The sequence below is a fragment of the Oncorhynchus nerka genome, linkage group LG6 (genome assembly GCF_034236695.1).
Source record: "Oncorhynchus nerka isolate Pitt River linkage group LG6, Oner_Uvic_2.0, whole genome shotgun sequence".
NCBI classification, from domain to species: domain Eukaryota; kingdom Metazoa; phylum Chordata; class Actinopteri; order Salmoniformes; family Salmonidae; genus Oncorhynchus; species Oncorhynchus nerka.
Genome location: NC_088401.1, coordinates 24,432,318 through 24,448,385, shown reverse-complemented (window position 1 = coordinate 24,448,385; position 16,068 = coordinate 24,432,318). Strand labels below are relative to the sequence as shown.

Here is a 16,068-nt window from a genome sequence, read left to right as displayed (position 1 = left end):
GCTGCATATCCTGGTTTGTGTGGGCAGTAGCAAGCAGAGGACACTGTTGATGTTGCAGTCTGATAAGGCCTTAATATAGTCCTGTGGGAGCACAATAGGAATCCTGTTCTGACTGGCCTGTTCTGTTCCTAGCTGGGGAGAGCATTGTGCATACACAAACGCTCGCTCATGCACGCTCTCGCTCGCTGTCTCTTTCTTTTTGTCCTCTCTCGCTTTCTTTCTGTCCTCTCTCACTTTCTTTCTGTCCTCTCTCGCTTTCTTTCTGTCCTCTCTCGCTTTATTTCTGTCCTCTCTCGCTTTATTTCTGTCCTCTTTCGCTTTATTTCTGTCCTCTCGCTTTATTTCTGTCCTGTCGCTCGCTCTCCCGGCTAGCCTAGTTAATCTAGTTTGTTTTTCCTTGCCTAAACCAGGTTGGTATAAGGCCTTTAGTTGAGTTAAGGTTTATGTCTCAGCTGTATTTCACCCTTAATTCTGGTAATCCAGGGAGTTTGGTATGAACTTTGGCTAAACACGTATAGCCTACATTGTACAAAAGAAAAATATCAAAACACAATCTTGAGATTTCAACTTCAGATCAAATATTTATTTTGTTGAAGTGGGTGCGATTGCTTGTTTTCTCAATGAACTCAGGAATATCAGGTTTCCTATGCAAATATTTGCCGTACAAGGCAGGGACGGAATAGTCCCAGTAAGTCCCAGACTTTAAAAAGAAGTATTTTACAGACGTTGAAGTTGGGTTCAATTTCAGTTCTGAATTAAAGGTATTTTCCCTATGATTTTTTTAAAATACACATTTTACAGTACGTTGAAAAGGCATCTTAAACAGATGTTAAAAAATACGTATTTCCCGGACAATTTTGGTTTTGAATGAAAGTTGAAAATAAGTAATTTATAGATGTCTATGATTGGACCAAATCAAGGCTGGTCTAGACCGGACAAAATCTGAACCAAACATAAACGGACCAAAAACAAATATCAGTGGATGTGGATATCAAGGCCGGTCCTGAGCTGCACCAAAAAAAATATGTCAAAGGCATCGGCCCGTGCTTACTGAGGTGTAGCCTACAGTGTTGCCTGAAATTGAATTTTAGGAATGCCCATATATCTACTGTACGTGGTAAGCCTAGTAGTTGTAAAACACCAAAAAACTACTTCCGGACAAGACCAAAAAAAGACGTTGGCTCGTGCTTACTGGGGTGTAGCCTACCACGTCGGACCGCAATATCATTTTATGAATGCCCATCCATGTGGTAGGTCCACCGTTTTTAAAACTGGCAATTGAATTGACTTTATTAATCCTGATTCCTGTGACTAATCAATTTGGCTAAATAAACTCTGAATATCATCTACCTAACTGTATCAGGAGTTATCGCGAGCACATTTGCAATGTATTTACACAGCGGGAAATGCAAGAGTATTTTCTGTTTCACTATGATCAGCTTGTCAAAAAATGTACAGATACAAACTTAAAACCACTGATCATGACAATGAGGTGAAACGTCTGGACAAAAGTTGATTGTCCATTCAACTTTGACCTGTCCTGTTTTTAGGATATGTTTGTTAACATGACAGCACATTTTTTTTATTTGATTGAGCGCCATTTAAGTTTAGGCTATTTGATCAGAGAAACCTGCATGATGTAAAAAGCGTAATTTATACAATGTATCTCCAGCCTGTAGGCTACAGAAAAGGTTACATACTCTTTCTACCATATCCTAGATCTGCTACATGATTTATGTTTATCATTTTTGGCGGAATGTTGGCGCAGTGTCGCAGTGCTAGAAGCGTCACTACAGACCCTGGTTAGATTCCAGGCTGTATCACAACCGGCCGTGATTGGGAGTCCCATAGGGCGGCGCGCAATTGGCCCAGTGTCGCCCGGGTTAGGGTTTGGCCGGGGGTAGGCTGTCATTGTAAATAAGAATGTATTCTTAACTGACTTGCCTAGTTAAATAAAAAATAAAAAGATTCATCTCTCCAACAGCACCCTGGATGGACGCACTGGGAATAGACAAGCTAAATCATTTCCCCCCCTGTCTTTGACAAAGTGGGCACAGCTTATCAAAGGGTGGCATCAGTGCTCACCTAAAAAGCCCACATGCCACTGGTTGAGAGAAATTGTCATTGGCAGAATTTTGTGAGGTTTTATTTGTTGTTTGAGGTGCATCTTGATCAGTTTAGCCCAGAAAATCTGTCAATCTGCCATCATAGACGGCCACCTAATCCTGCCTAATGTGCAGGCCGTAATACAAGGGCTCCCTAGCATGTGCAATGCAGCCCAATTACTCAGTACAGTTGAATTCAATCACACTATGTCATTGTTCTACCATACTGTTCATGTGGTTCTGCCGTTGCACTGGACTTCTTCCAGATTATACAAAGAGGTGGCACTCACACAAGTGTGTAGCCTACACACCAGAGGTGTGAAATGCCAGGATAGTGGGTTCGATTCCTGGGACCACCCATACGCAAGAAGTGTATGTACACATGACTGTAAGTCACTTTAGATAAAAGCATCTGCAAAATGGCAGACTGCCTGACTTGTTTTAAAGACCATTGAGTTGCAGTTGTTATTTTTCATTCTGATTGGAACATGGTGCTTGCAACAGCTGGGTGGTACTGACTCCTACATAGGCCACATACTGGATATACAGTTAAATACATCAAAATGACCATATATCATGATAATACTGTTCATGACAAACTATTCCCACCCCTCTTGTTGGTGGAGAGAATTTAGCAGTTTTAAAGCAATTTTTTTTTGCAATTCTATTAATTTTGTCATGTCTAATGTGTATTAATATGATATTTGAGTAACAAAAACAATGATATGGATTTAATATTTGTCCAATTATTAGGGATGTGCTCAACTCATAAGCATCAGAAATGGTCCTTATTTAGCATATTAAGATTCTGATATGGACCTCAGTCAAGAGCCTATGCCTTGTATGTGCTGAGAAAATATACTGTGAAGGCTGAGCGTCAGTGTCATTCCTCATATAGGCCTATCTGGACATTGTATGTGCTGAGAAAATATACTGTGAAGGCTGAGCGTCAGTGTCATTCCTCATATAGGCCTATCTGGACATTGTATGTGCTGAGAAAATATACTGTGAAGGCTGAGCGTCAGTGTCATTCCTCATATAGGCCTATCTGGACATTGTATGTGCTGAGAAAATATACTGTGAAGGCTGAGCGTCAGTGTCATTCCTCATATAGGCCTATCTGGACATTGTATGTGCTGAGAAAATATACTGTGAAGGCTGAGCGTCAGTGTCATTCCTCATATAGGCCTATCTGGACATTGTATGTGCTGAGAAAATATACTGTGAAGGCTGAGCGTCAGTGTCATTCCTCATATAGGCCTATCTGGACATTGTATGTGCTGAGAAAATATACTGTGAAGGCTGAGCGTCAGTGTCATTCCTCATATAGGCCTATCTGGACATTGTATGTGCTGAGAAAATATACTGTGAAGGCTGAGCGTCAGTGTCATTCCTCATATAGGCCTATCTGGACATTGTATGTGCTGAGAAAATATACTGTGAAGGCTGAGCGTCAGTGTCATTCCTCATATAGGCCTATCTGGACATTGTATGTGCTGAGAAAATATACTGTGAAGGCTGAGCGTCAGTGTCATTCCTCATATAGGCCTATCTGGACATTGTATGTGCTGAGAAAATATACTGTGAAGGCTGAGCGTCAGTGTCATTCCTCATATAGGCCTATCTGGACATTGTATGTGCTGAGAAAATATACTGTGAAGGCTGAGCGTCAGTGTCATTCCTCATATAGGCCTATCTGGACATTGTATGTGCTGAGAAAATATACTGTGAAGGCTGAGCGTCAGTGTCATTCCTCATATAGGCCTATCTGGACATTGTATGTGCTGAGAAAATATACTGTGAAGGCTGAGCGTCAGTGTCATTCCTCATATAGGCCTATCTGGACATTGTATGTGCTGAGAAAATATACTGTGAAGGCTGAGCGTCAGTGTCATTCCTCATATAGGCCTATCTGGACATTGTATGTGCTGAGAAAATATACTGTGAAGGCTGAGCGTCAGTGTCATTCCTCATATAGGCCTATCTGGACATTGTATGTGCTGAGAAAATATACTGTGAAGGCTGAGCGTCAGTGTCATTCCTCATATAGGCCTATCTGGACATTGTATGTGCTGAGAAAATATACTGTGAAGGCTGAGCGTCAGTGTCATTCCTCATATAGGCCTATCTGGACATTGTATGTGCTGAGAAAATATACTGTGAAGGCTGAGCGTCAGTGTCATTCCTCATATAGGCCTATCTGGACATTGTATGTGCTGAGAAAATATACTGTGAAGGCTGAGCGTCAGTGTCATTCCTCATATAGGCCTATCTGGACATTGTATGTGCTGAGAAAATATACTGTGAAGGCTGAGCGTCAGTGTCATTCCTCATATAGGCCTATCTGGACATTGTATGTTCTCGATCTAGGATATCTAATGAGTCAATATCCAGCTATACCATGTATGATATCTAGACGGAATCGAAAAATGATTTGTGAATAATAAATATGGATTTTATTTCTAACAAATTATTGAGTATGTGCTGAAAACTCAGAAATGATCCTTATTTTCAGCATATCGAAAATCCTATCAAGATCCGGATATGGACCTCAGCCAAGAGAAGCATATCTGAAATCAAAATAGCTTCATATCTTGAATGTGCTGAGAAAACACATATGTGATGTATGCAGTCAGTTTTTGTCAACATGAAGAGAGAAAATAGGATGTCACATATCTCAGGATATGGAATGAGTCAATATCCGGCCATAGTAAATGTCCATGTGTAATATTCTGAGTAATCCCAATATCATACAGTGCCTTCAGAAAGTATTCATACCCCTTGACTTATTTACAGCCTGAATTCAAAATGGATGAAATATGTTTTGTTGACATCTACACACAATACCCCATACTGACAGTGAAAACATGTTTTTAGACATTTTTGCAACTGTGTTTTAATATGAAATACAGAAATATTTCATTTACATAAGTATTCACATCCCTGAGTCAATACATGTTAGAATCACCAGCAGAAGCAATTTCAGCTGAGTCTTTCTGGGTAAATCTGTAAGAGTTTTGCACACCTGGATTGCACAGTATTTGCACAATATTATTTTAAAAATTGGTTGTTGAGTGTTGCTAGACAGCCATTTTTTTAGGTCTTACCATAGCTTTTCAAGCAGATTTAGAGTCAAACTGTAACTCGCCTACTCAGGAACATTCACTGTCTTCTTGGTAAGCAACTCCAGTGTAGATTTGGCCTTGTGTTTTAGGTTATTGTCCTGCTGAAAGGTGACTTAATCTCCCAGTGTCAGGTGGAAAGCAGACTGAACAAGGTTTTCTTTTTTATCCTTAACACCCAGTCCTTAACGATTACAAGCATACACATAACATGATGCAGCCACCACTATGCTTGAAAATATGTAGAGTGGTACTCTGTAATATATTTGGTGCAAATCCAATACAACACTTTTGCTTTGCCATGTTGTTTGCAGTATTACGTTAGTGCCTTGTAGCAAACAGTGCCTTGTAGCAAACAGTGCCTTGTAGCAAACAGTGCCTTACAGTGCCTTGTAGCAAACAGTACCTTGTAGCAAACAGTGCCTTGTAGCAAACAGGATGCTTCTTTTCACTCTGTCAATTCTTTAGTATTGTGGAGTAACTACAATGTTGTTGATCCATCCTGAGTTTAATTGCTGTGATTGGAGAAAACTATGTAATTTGTTTTAAAGTCACCATTGGCCTCAGGATGAAATCCCTGAGTGGTTTCCTTCCTCTCCGGCAACTGGGTTAGGAAGGACACCTGTATCTTTGTAATGACTGGGTGTATTGACACACCATCCAAAGTGTAATTAATAACTTCACCATGCTCAAAGGGATATTCAATGCCAGGTTGTCCCCCCCCCCATCTACCAATAGGTGCCTTTCTTTACAAGGCATTGGAAAACCTCCCTGGTCTTTTTAGTTGAATCTGTGTTTGAAATTCACTGCTTGATCTTACAGATAATTGTATGTGTGAGGTACAGAGATGAGGTAGTCATTTAACACTTTTATTGCACACAGAGTCCATGTGACTTGTTAAGCACATTTTTTTTACTCCTGAACTTATTTAGGCTTGCCATATAAAACGTATAGTTGAATACTTATTGACTCAATACATTTTAAGCTTTTAATTTTTAATTAATTAGTTAAACTTTTGAAAAACATTATGGGCTATTGTGTGTAGACCAGTGACGTAAAAATCTCAATTAAAACATTTAGAATGTAACAATTTCGAAAGGCACAGTACATGTATAAGACACATCTGGATTCATCATTTGTAAGGATATGGTGCAAATCCACAAAACTCTAAATATGCATTTGGAAATGGTCTGTATTTTCTAGAATATCAAAAACATGTCATGTAAAGATATCCCCTGATATGGATCCTTTTTTCACAAGTGAATGCTTACTGTATCAATTTATGACAGTTTAGTAGAGTTTAGGACTACAGACGTTACTCCGGCACGATACAAGCTACAGGTGTAAGACCTTAATTTGACCAATATTGTCACAGCAAAATAATCCTGCAGCAACAGGATTTGAACATTTTAGTTCATAATGTTGCTTGATCAGTGGTTAGGATATTAGCTGGCCAAAAATGAGGCTACATGAAAAGTGCAATAGTGTTAGTGTGGGTTTTCAGTGATTTTTCAGTGATTTTATGTTAATCACGATCTGCATTTCCTGCATTGCAGGACAATTCTCAGCAACAAAAGTGATCAAATTAAGATCCTACACCTGTAGTTTGGTTGATTTGGTACTTTGACACATCTGTGGTATGTGATTGGTTGTGCTTAGCAGCAGAGTAACATATCACCATAAGGACAGACTAGGGGGTCGATTCAATAAGATCAGCTTTAGCCAACATCCGCATAGCGCTGGTTTTGGAGGTGTCTGATGAGGAACTGAGTTAGAGCTGAGAAATCCAAAAATGGCTCCCGGCATTATACCTAAAGCGGAAATTGCCATTGGCTGTACGCAGTCGCATTAACAGAAATCCCATGCAGCGTTCTTTACAAGTTTGAAAACTGGAATGTGAGATGTAATCTATACCTTGATTAGGATGATAGAAATTCTCAATGTTTTGTTGAATTAATATTACATTTGAGCATAATTATGTCTACAATATATAGCCTACACTTTCTCGTTCTGAACTTCTAACACAAGTGGGACGGGTGTGGCTGTGACAATGATCAGGAGTAGCTGCTCTCTGATTTGTCGGCTCCAACACCAACACAGCCACAACATCCGCTATGCGGGTGTCTGCTATCGCAGGTGAAAGCTTGATCTGATTGAATCTAGGCCTAGGTAATGCCTCCTGTTTCAAAGCAGCTATGTTAAATGAGGTCAAGTAGAGCACCTCCCTATAGCGCTAGCTAGCACAAGGTACAGAGGCACAGGCAGCAGGGTGTCTGCATCTAGAGTGTGTTTGTGTATGTGTTTCTGTGTCAGTCTGTACGTGTGCGTGCACCAGGCCCCAGCCCACGAGTACAGAGAGAAGACTGGAGAGTGAAAAAGAAGGAGATCTTAAGGAAGGAAGAGAAGGGCAGAGCAGCAGGGCTGCATTTTAGGCCCCAGCCAGCGCCTGTGGACTTCTGTACAATGCTCCTGTCCTCCCTCATCCCCTTCTCCCCTCTTCTCCACGGGGTCTCTCCTCCCCCTTCCTCAGAGCTTATGTAAACGAGCTGTGGAGCCGGGGCAAGCTGGAGCTATTTTTAGCCACTCGGTGCTGCCGAGCACAAACTGGCTACAGGGTCACATGGCTGCATGGCCAAATCAAAGGGAGAAACCCACCAATAGGCTCTAAACAAAGGAAGGTCAGCCACAGAAGGAGAGAGAGAGAGAGAGAGAGGGAGGGAGAGAGGAGGGAGGGACTATGCCACCGAGGTGGTCTGCACACATACTAGATAGTATTCCATGGTGTTTGGCAGATTAACAGACACAAAGACTGTACTACTTACACATATGAGGTGGTCTGCAGTGCACACACACTAGCATAAACACACACACACCTACACTCAGACCGAGAGACGTGCACATACACATAGCTTGGCTTGTGCACTCACACAGTCCTGCCAAACACTCCAACCATACGGTTCACAGAACCTTCTTCTGTTCACGGGCAGAAGGCCTTGAGAGGATCTCATTGTGACACCGTCTCTGATTATAGCAGCACATGCACATTTGTGATGGTCGTGAAGAGGGATCGGTAGGCCTTTTGAGGTGTGTGCGTGCTCAGTCTGCTCATCCTTGTGTGAAGCCTCATCAGTGATAGGGAGCCCCCAGTGCCTTCCACCCCCTCCTCTGTCACTCAGGAGTGCGACAAGGTGTGTGTGTGTGTGAAGGAGACGTGAAAGCTAGCTGTTTTAGGAAAGTGGAGGGGACGGCACCACACAGGCTACATACACAGAGCATTTGCTATAGTCATATAGCACAGGCAAACACACACACACACCTACTGCATGATCAGCAGACATGCTGCGCTTTAGGATTATATACATATATATATTTGACTCTGGTTTGACTAATGTGTACGGCAACTTCTGTATATAGGCCCCAAATGGCAACTATACTATATAGCTTCTTTTCACTCTGTCAATTATTTAGTAATGTAGTGTAACTACAATGTTGTTGATCCATCCTCAGTTTTCTCCAATGCTAGCAATTAAACTATGTAATTGTTTTAAAGTCACGATTGGCCTCATGGTGAAATCCCTGAGCCTTTTCCTCCCTCTCCGGCAACCGAGTTAGGAGGGACACCTGTATCTTTGTAGTGACTCGGTGTATTGATACACCATCCAAAGTGTAATTAATAACTTCAAAGGGATATTCAATGTCAGGTTTTTTATTTTTTTATTTTACCCATCTACCAATAGGTGCCCTGCAAGGTATTGGAAAACCTCCTGTTTTTGGGTTGTATCTGTGTTTGAAATTCACTGCTGGTAATTCATCTAAAATGGAGGATAGAGTAGGCCCGTCCTTCTTCTCTACCACTTGGTCCTCGTCAGCTCATTCCTTCTCTAGTTTACCTTCATCATTCCCTACATATCTTTTGGTCATTGTTTGTCCATGTGCAGATGTTTGTAGCCAGATAAAATCTGAAGACCGTGTGTGATGTACACTGTGATTCTTTGGCTAGTTTATGACTTCTCTCCCCAGTCAGCTAGGCCCAGCTGTTATGGCTTCTTTTCTCATATTGTTGGACTGAATTTTGACATGCTTGCATTCCTCCCGAGGTGGAGTAGGAGAGTGTGGTGCAGGGCAAGAGATGTGTGTGTGTACTCGCGAGTGTGTCTTTGTTTACATTTAATTCTGATCTAGGCTATTGTAGACGTGTGGGTTTGTTTGTGATTGTTTCATTGCCTATGGTTGTGTGTGAGTGAGCGCAAGCCAGCTAAGGAAGAGGAGGAGCACTCTCTATCGACCCAGCTGACAGAGGTTGCCATGGCAACCCAGCTGCAGCTCAGAGCAGGCACAGTTAGTCACTAAAGGAGGTGCTCTGGCTTCACCCATCTCAGTCAGAGGGTGTGTGCCACCCAGTGGCCACTAGAGGAATAACACAAACAGAGCCTAGCCGTCTGCTGGGTTCGGTCAGTTAAGAGTCAAGAAGCTGGCCCTGTTCCTTTTGGATAAATCAAACATCCTATCACAGCTCTGCTTCTATTTCCGTCCCTGTTTTATTTATGGAAGTTAGTGATTGGACCAACTGTAGAGATACAGACCTCTCTCTCCTTCTCTCTCGCTTTTTCTCTCTCTCCATGAGCAGTTTCTCAAAAGTGTGTCTATAAATCTAGTCATTTGTGTGTATGTGTGTCAAACTGGTGGGGCCTGCGCAGTGTATGTGCTGAGCTGTACTTCCCTAAATAGAATGTTTTATAACATTAATATGCAGTCCACAAATGATCCTTTAAACTACTACTACTTTTTATTTTACAATTTTTGTGGGGGGGTAGTCAGCTTTAAAATTGCAGATAAATTGTGGTTTCTATTAATGTAATTGTCTGTATTTCCAATCCCCTATATAATTTTTTATATTTTTCTTATTTAAAAAATTTTTTCTTTCTTTATTATTTTCCCCTCCTTCAGCTACCCTCAACCCCTCCCATCTATCTCTGAAAACCATCGAGTTGATTTCTATTTGCCATATATATTTTCAAATGTTCTGTAATGTTTGACAAAAGTTCTAAACCTTTCTATTCTCATAGTTTCTACAGATTGTAAATTAAAGATGACCATTTTTACAAAGAGTATTATTATATTAGTGATCAAATGAAAATGGATTTTCAAGTCACCCAGCTGTGGTATTTGCAGAGTTAGCATTAGGTAATTGTTGTGTTGCATCCTCCATATACATAACATTCTATTGGTTAGAATTATTTTTTATAATTGAAATTGAAAAACGTATTTGTGTATCAGTTTATAAACCATGGGCGATGGAATCGGCACATCGCAAATCTCTTTCAAACTATTTAGCTTGTATGGCGTAGCTGTCACTTTCCTGGTCTTTATGTGGAAGTGGTATGCTTTTTTATTTATCTCAACTAAAACATTTCACCAATTCTAGTCTTTAATGCAGGGCTGACAAGTTCACTAGCTTCTTCTACTTTCCTCCTCCATTTTTAGCTGCATGCCATGACAACTCCAACAGTCTTATTTATGATATAATTGACAGTAACAAAAATCATATCTAAAAAATAATGTTTGATAAAAAAAACAATTGGTATATTTGAGTTTAACCATAATTGTTTCAGTGTTTGTTTAGTCTTTTCTGGTGGATTAAACTGAAATTGCAATCAGCTTTTCTATGGCTTAAAAAATAAAAAAAAAGCTATATTTTGGAGATTATTTAATTGTCAAATTAAGTTAGAGGTTGTAATCTGAATGAAGGGAAAGAGGCTATTTTTGAACCTTAGGTGAGCCATTCTTACTAATCTGCTGGAGAACCAGTTCGGATTAACTTTTGCATGACTGAAGCTTTTAGTGAGAGGTTTAATGCTTTAATATTTAATCATTTTGGCCCTCCAAATTCATATGCATTATATAAATAGGTCATTTTAATTTTGTCAGGTTTGCCGTTTCAAATCAAATGGGATATTTTTTAGTCATATAATTTTAAAAAGTTGTTCCATTTAGGCAGGGCCATAAGTAAATGAGTAAACTGGGATATGACTAAATAATTAATAAGGGCGATTTTTCCACAAATAGACAGATTTACCTTTCCATGGTAGCAAGATCAACTACTACTACTAGTTTGATGGTTTTCTCCATCAATTGTCCCATTAACAATTTCCCTAGAATAGAGCTACTTATCGTAATGAACAATATCAGCAAAATGCCTGTGATAAGTGATGGTCCGTGTCGAAAATGTTCCGTTTATCGTCCCAGCTCTAGTGTGTGTGTATGTGTGTGTTTATATGCCCGCTCGGGGATTGTATAATCTGTCTTTTTCGGAGCGGATCCATTCCCAGGGATATTTTTAGCCCCAGCTCCCCTGCAGCTGGGTGTGTGTATGTGTGTGTGTGTGTGTCTGTCTGTGTGGTATCTGTTAGGATGCAAAATGGCCCCGTCTTTCCTCGTATAAACTCTCTCTATTGCCAGGGAGAACGAGAGCGCCTATCATAGCTTCTAGTAACACTAAGACTCCTAACATCAATCTTGTCAACTAAATCTTCATGTTCTTCCCTCATTTCCCCCCTAGACATCAATGGCAACCTATTTCCTATATAGTGCACTACTTTTGACCAGAGCCCATATAGGTCAAAATAGTGCACACTTTATGAAAATAGGGTCTATAATTTCAGACTAGCATTCATTTGGACCAGAGCTGGGCTTTGGTGAAAAGTAGTACACTATAGGGTTAGGGTTTAATTTCAGACACAGACCTGGATGGAGATAGAGTTCGTAATGTTAAACGACTGCTGCTACCAGGAATATAGGAGTTGTGTAAATTTCTGTCGTTTTCTGGCAGAGCCAGAGATAAGCAGGCCAGACTCACACACATAAACACCCAGCAGCTATTCAGACATGTAACACTAGAACCAGACAGAGCTATTTTAGTGTACTGCTCTGGTGTGTAACTGAGAATGTGTGTGTGTGTGTGTGTGTGTGTGGGGGGGGGGGGGGGCTCAGTTGGTAGAGCATGGTGCTTGCAACGCCAGGGTTGTGGGTTCTATTCCCATGGGGGACCAGTATGCAAAAAGTATGAAAATGTATGAACTCACTACTCTAAGTTGCTGTGGATAATAGCATCTACTAAATGACAAAGTACAAATGTAACATTTCAGCATCCTAGTGTTCCTAGTGTGAAATGGGTTCAAACTCCTCAAGCTTACATATTTGCCTTTATACTATAACTTGTGGCATAAAATACAGCCATTTTCTTCAATTGATTAATAGAAGTAGAAAAGACTACAGTATAGGCCGTCCAGATCCATTGGAAAAAGGTCTCTATTTCTTTGCCTGTTATTTGGAACTGTCAGGCTCTGAGAAAGACATTCCCTGTACGTTGTGTTGTTTTGGTGACTGACCACATTTTCACATCAACCCCAACAGCCACTCAAAATGTGGAAACTATTGATTACATCTTTCCATTCAACCAATTAATAGCATCAGTCCAGTAGATCTAGGCTATGGACAAGTCTGAGTCAAAAAAGCAGGGTAGCATTGGTCTGTTTGTGGATTAACAGGTCAACCTAGCGGAGTGTTGGTAGCAGGGGATGATGGGGGGGCGGGTCACTTACAGTCATGGATAATTCATTATGAAACTTGGCTGTGTTGCTGTAGCGTTTACAGGCCCAAACTCCAGAGGAGGGCACTTTTTTGTTTGTGTTTTTTGTGTAAACAATCTGGCACTTGTATCAGAGGTTTGTTAACACTTTTTTAACTATGGTACTTGCTAAAGAATTATATTGGTAACTGCCTTGTACCAAATGATGCCGACGGGTGCTAGTTTGAATATTTCCAATATAAACCAAAACGTAAAGGTTATTACCTTTTATATCATACGCTGTACATTCTGAACCTCAGTAACTAACTGGTTCTTTCTTTACAGTAAAATAAAGGTTTTAGTGGATCCAACTGTCTGTGAACAGTGACTGGTTAAATAACTTTATAATATACCCGATTGGCTCTTTTCTAGGTACTTAGAGATGAGGACTGAGTCAGTTGGACTTCCCTAAGGCTCATAGTGTGATCATTGTCATCACACAAAGACCTACATATCAGTCAGTTCCTAGAACTGAATTCTGAGGTAAAAACACAACGTCAAATAAACCTGTACAGAACTGCTCTGTGTTGTGGCTGCTTCCTAGAATACAATAGAACGGAATAGAACAGAACAGAATAGGGATTTGTAGTGTGGTATCTGCTGGTTTAGACTGGTGACAGTGCTGGTGATATCACCATGCTGTTCAGTGGTTACAGGCTGCCCTGTGTGTGTGTGTCTTTTCCCTCCGTCTCTTCTACCGCGGGGACACACACTCACACACACCCAGGGAACATACAGCTCATGCACAGTGCACACCAGAGCGAGAGGCTCTCGTCTAGCTCTGGCAGGAACTAATTGCGGTCTTATGTAATGGGACAGGAAAAGGGGGACATAAATAGGCGGGGGATGTACTCTGATGCCCTCTGCTGGGGAAGGATGGTGCAGTGCTGGGATCACCCCTACAGTAGTATTCTAGTCCGTTGTCATAGGGATTTAGCTATGTACTGAGGTGAAACATTCAAAAGGCTATAGATAGAAATGCACTGGATAGATTGGGCTCCATTCTATATCTTACAATATAGTTCTGCTCTATGTGATGAGATATATTCTGGATATGATTGTTCTATGCTAGTGCCTGCATTAGTTCCTTTTCTTAGTTTAAATGTGTAGAGTCAGATCTTAAGCTATATCTACTGTAATGACAGTGATATTTACTGTTCTTAAGGTCCAGACCAGTGTCATATAATGATGATTTGTGTTTTGCAGCTTCTTGGACAGAATTGAGTCGGTGAGGTCGAATGACTACACACCAACAGATCAGGTAAGATTACTTTTCAACGCTCTAGAGCATGGCTAAAAATGTAGTGATAAAATGACATGCCAAATGTTACCAACCATAGCTGTAACTGTATTGCTTAATCAATAAGCACTGTGTAGGAAAACATCATACACTTTTAGTCTCTCCGTCTCTCGCTCTCTCTACCTCTCTTTTCTACTCATTCCTTTAGTGCATATCTTCATCTCTGTGCTCCTCTTGTTTTAAACCCCAGGACTTGCTTCGCTGCCGAGTTTTGACTTCAGGGATTTTCGAAACAAGATTTCAAGTCGACAAAGTGAACTTTCAGTAAGTGATGTTATGGTGCCCATTGTCTGTTTTATTAACTTTATAAACAGTGTACTGTAAATGGCCATTGTCTGTTTTATTAACTGTATAAACAGTGTACTGTAAATGGCCATTGTCTGTTTTATTAACTGTATAAACAGTGTACTGTAAATGGCCATTGTGGTTTCATATTATATTGGAAATGTCCCCACCTTTTGGTCACTTAGGGTTGTTTTTCATTTCAGTTTGTTACGAACCGGCTCGTATTCCGTAACAAAGAGAGAGACAACGCCGAGATAAAGAAGTAACAAAAATATATTTTAAAAAGTAAACTATATACAAATAACATTTTTTTTGTGTGTAGTGTAAGTGAGTGGATGACTGCATAGATGGTGATAATGAGGGGTGTTGAGAGGTGCCAAAACAAATGAACACAAAGAAGCTCCAAAATGCCAAAAACAACAGCGCGTCTGCGTGGAGAGAGTCTCCTCAATGTATGGGGGGAAAGGTGTATTTATCCCCGGGACAGACCCTAGCCCAGGTAAACGCTACCCCACTGCCACAGCCCACCTCAGCCTCCCCAGAACTCGGCAACCTTTGCGCACAGGAAGCAACCTTTTAAAAGGAAAGGAAAAAATGAAGACAGCAGGGAACAGAAGACAGGCACAACAGGACAACACAAAATAAACAGTGTCCGGTCACGTTGACGACTGGCATACACCCTCGGGGACAACGCGTATGAGAACGCATGTCCACCCATCAATAGGAACAGGGCGCACGAGAGTGTGTCAGCAACGACATGTGCCGCACATCCAGATGGAATGCCTGTAAAAACAAACACCATCTCATTATCCTCAGGTTAGCACACATCATAGACCTCAAGAAGGTGAGAGGGTTATGGTCAATGTAGACCGCAATAGGTACTACACCCAACCCGACCTACACCTCGAAGTGTCGTAGCGCCCATATGAGTGCTAGCGATTGTTTTTCCAACACGGAGAAGTTGAACTGATAACAATTAAACTTCTTGGAAACTTAACTAACAGGCCTCTCAACACCAGACACATCTGCTTGCACCTGCCCCCATGTGACTTGCATCCACCTGCAAGGTAAATGACAAATCCACACGAGGAGCAGCCAGCACCGGAGTTGAGGTAAGTAACCTCTTTACAACTTCAAAAGCCTGTTGACAGAGAGGAGACCTGAGACCTGAAAAGTGGCAGGTGCCTTACGCAGGCCGAAACTCATAACCAAATAGGTGTACAGACCTGAAGGTGTAACAAAGGCAGAGCTTTCCCAAGCCCTATGCGTCAGTGGCACCAGCCAATAGCCCTTTAACAGGTCAAACTTGCTCACAAACCTCGCTGCTCCGACCTGATCAACGCAGTCCTCCATCCGAGGAAGAGGAAATGAATCTGGCTTAGTGACACTGTTTACCTTATGGTAGTCCGTACAAAATCTGTTTGTCCCATCCGGTTTACTGACCAAGATACAGGGAGAAAGCTCAGCTGGAGAAAGAAGGCTCTGCAATTTCATTCGCCAGCATGTACCCGATCTCAGCATCCAGATAACGCCGTTTCTCTGAAGAAACTATAGAACCGCTGACGGATGGGGTCAGCATCCCCAACACCAATATCGTGTTCTATTACGTTTGTACATGTTGGTGTATCA

General features: G+C 41.2%; 1 protein-coding gene across 3 annotated transcripts in view; it reads left to right on the top strand.

Moving 5' to 3' along the window:
* Positions 1 to 16,068, top strand: part of LOC115130208 (guanine nucleotide-binding protein G(olf) subunit alpha) — a 72,796-nt gene that overhangs the window by 43,158 nt on the left and 13,570 nt on the right. For all 3 annotated transcript variants that reach the window (XM_029661107.2, XM_065019420.1, XM_029661108.2), the window contains exons 6-7: positions 14,061 to 14,115; positions 14,345 to 14,418. In XM_029661107.2, coding sequence (XP_029516967.1) covers positions 14,061 to 14,115; positions 14,345 to 14,418 — 129 coding nt within the window. The remainder of the gene's footprint in view (positions 1 to 14,060; positions 14,116 to 14,344; positions 14,419 to 16,068) is intronic.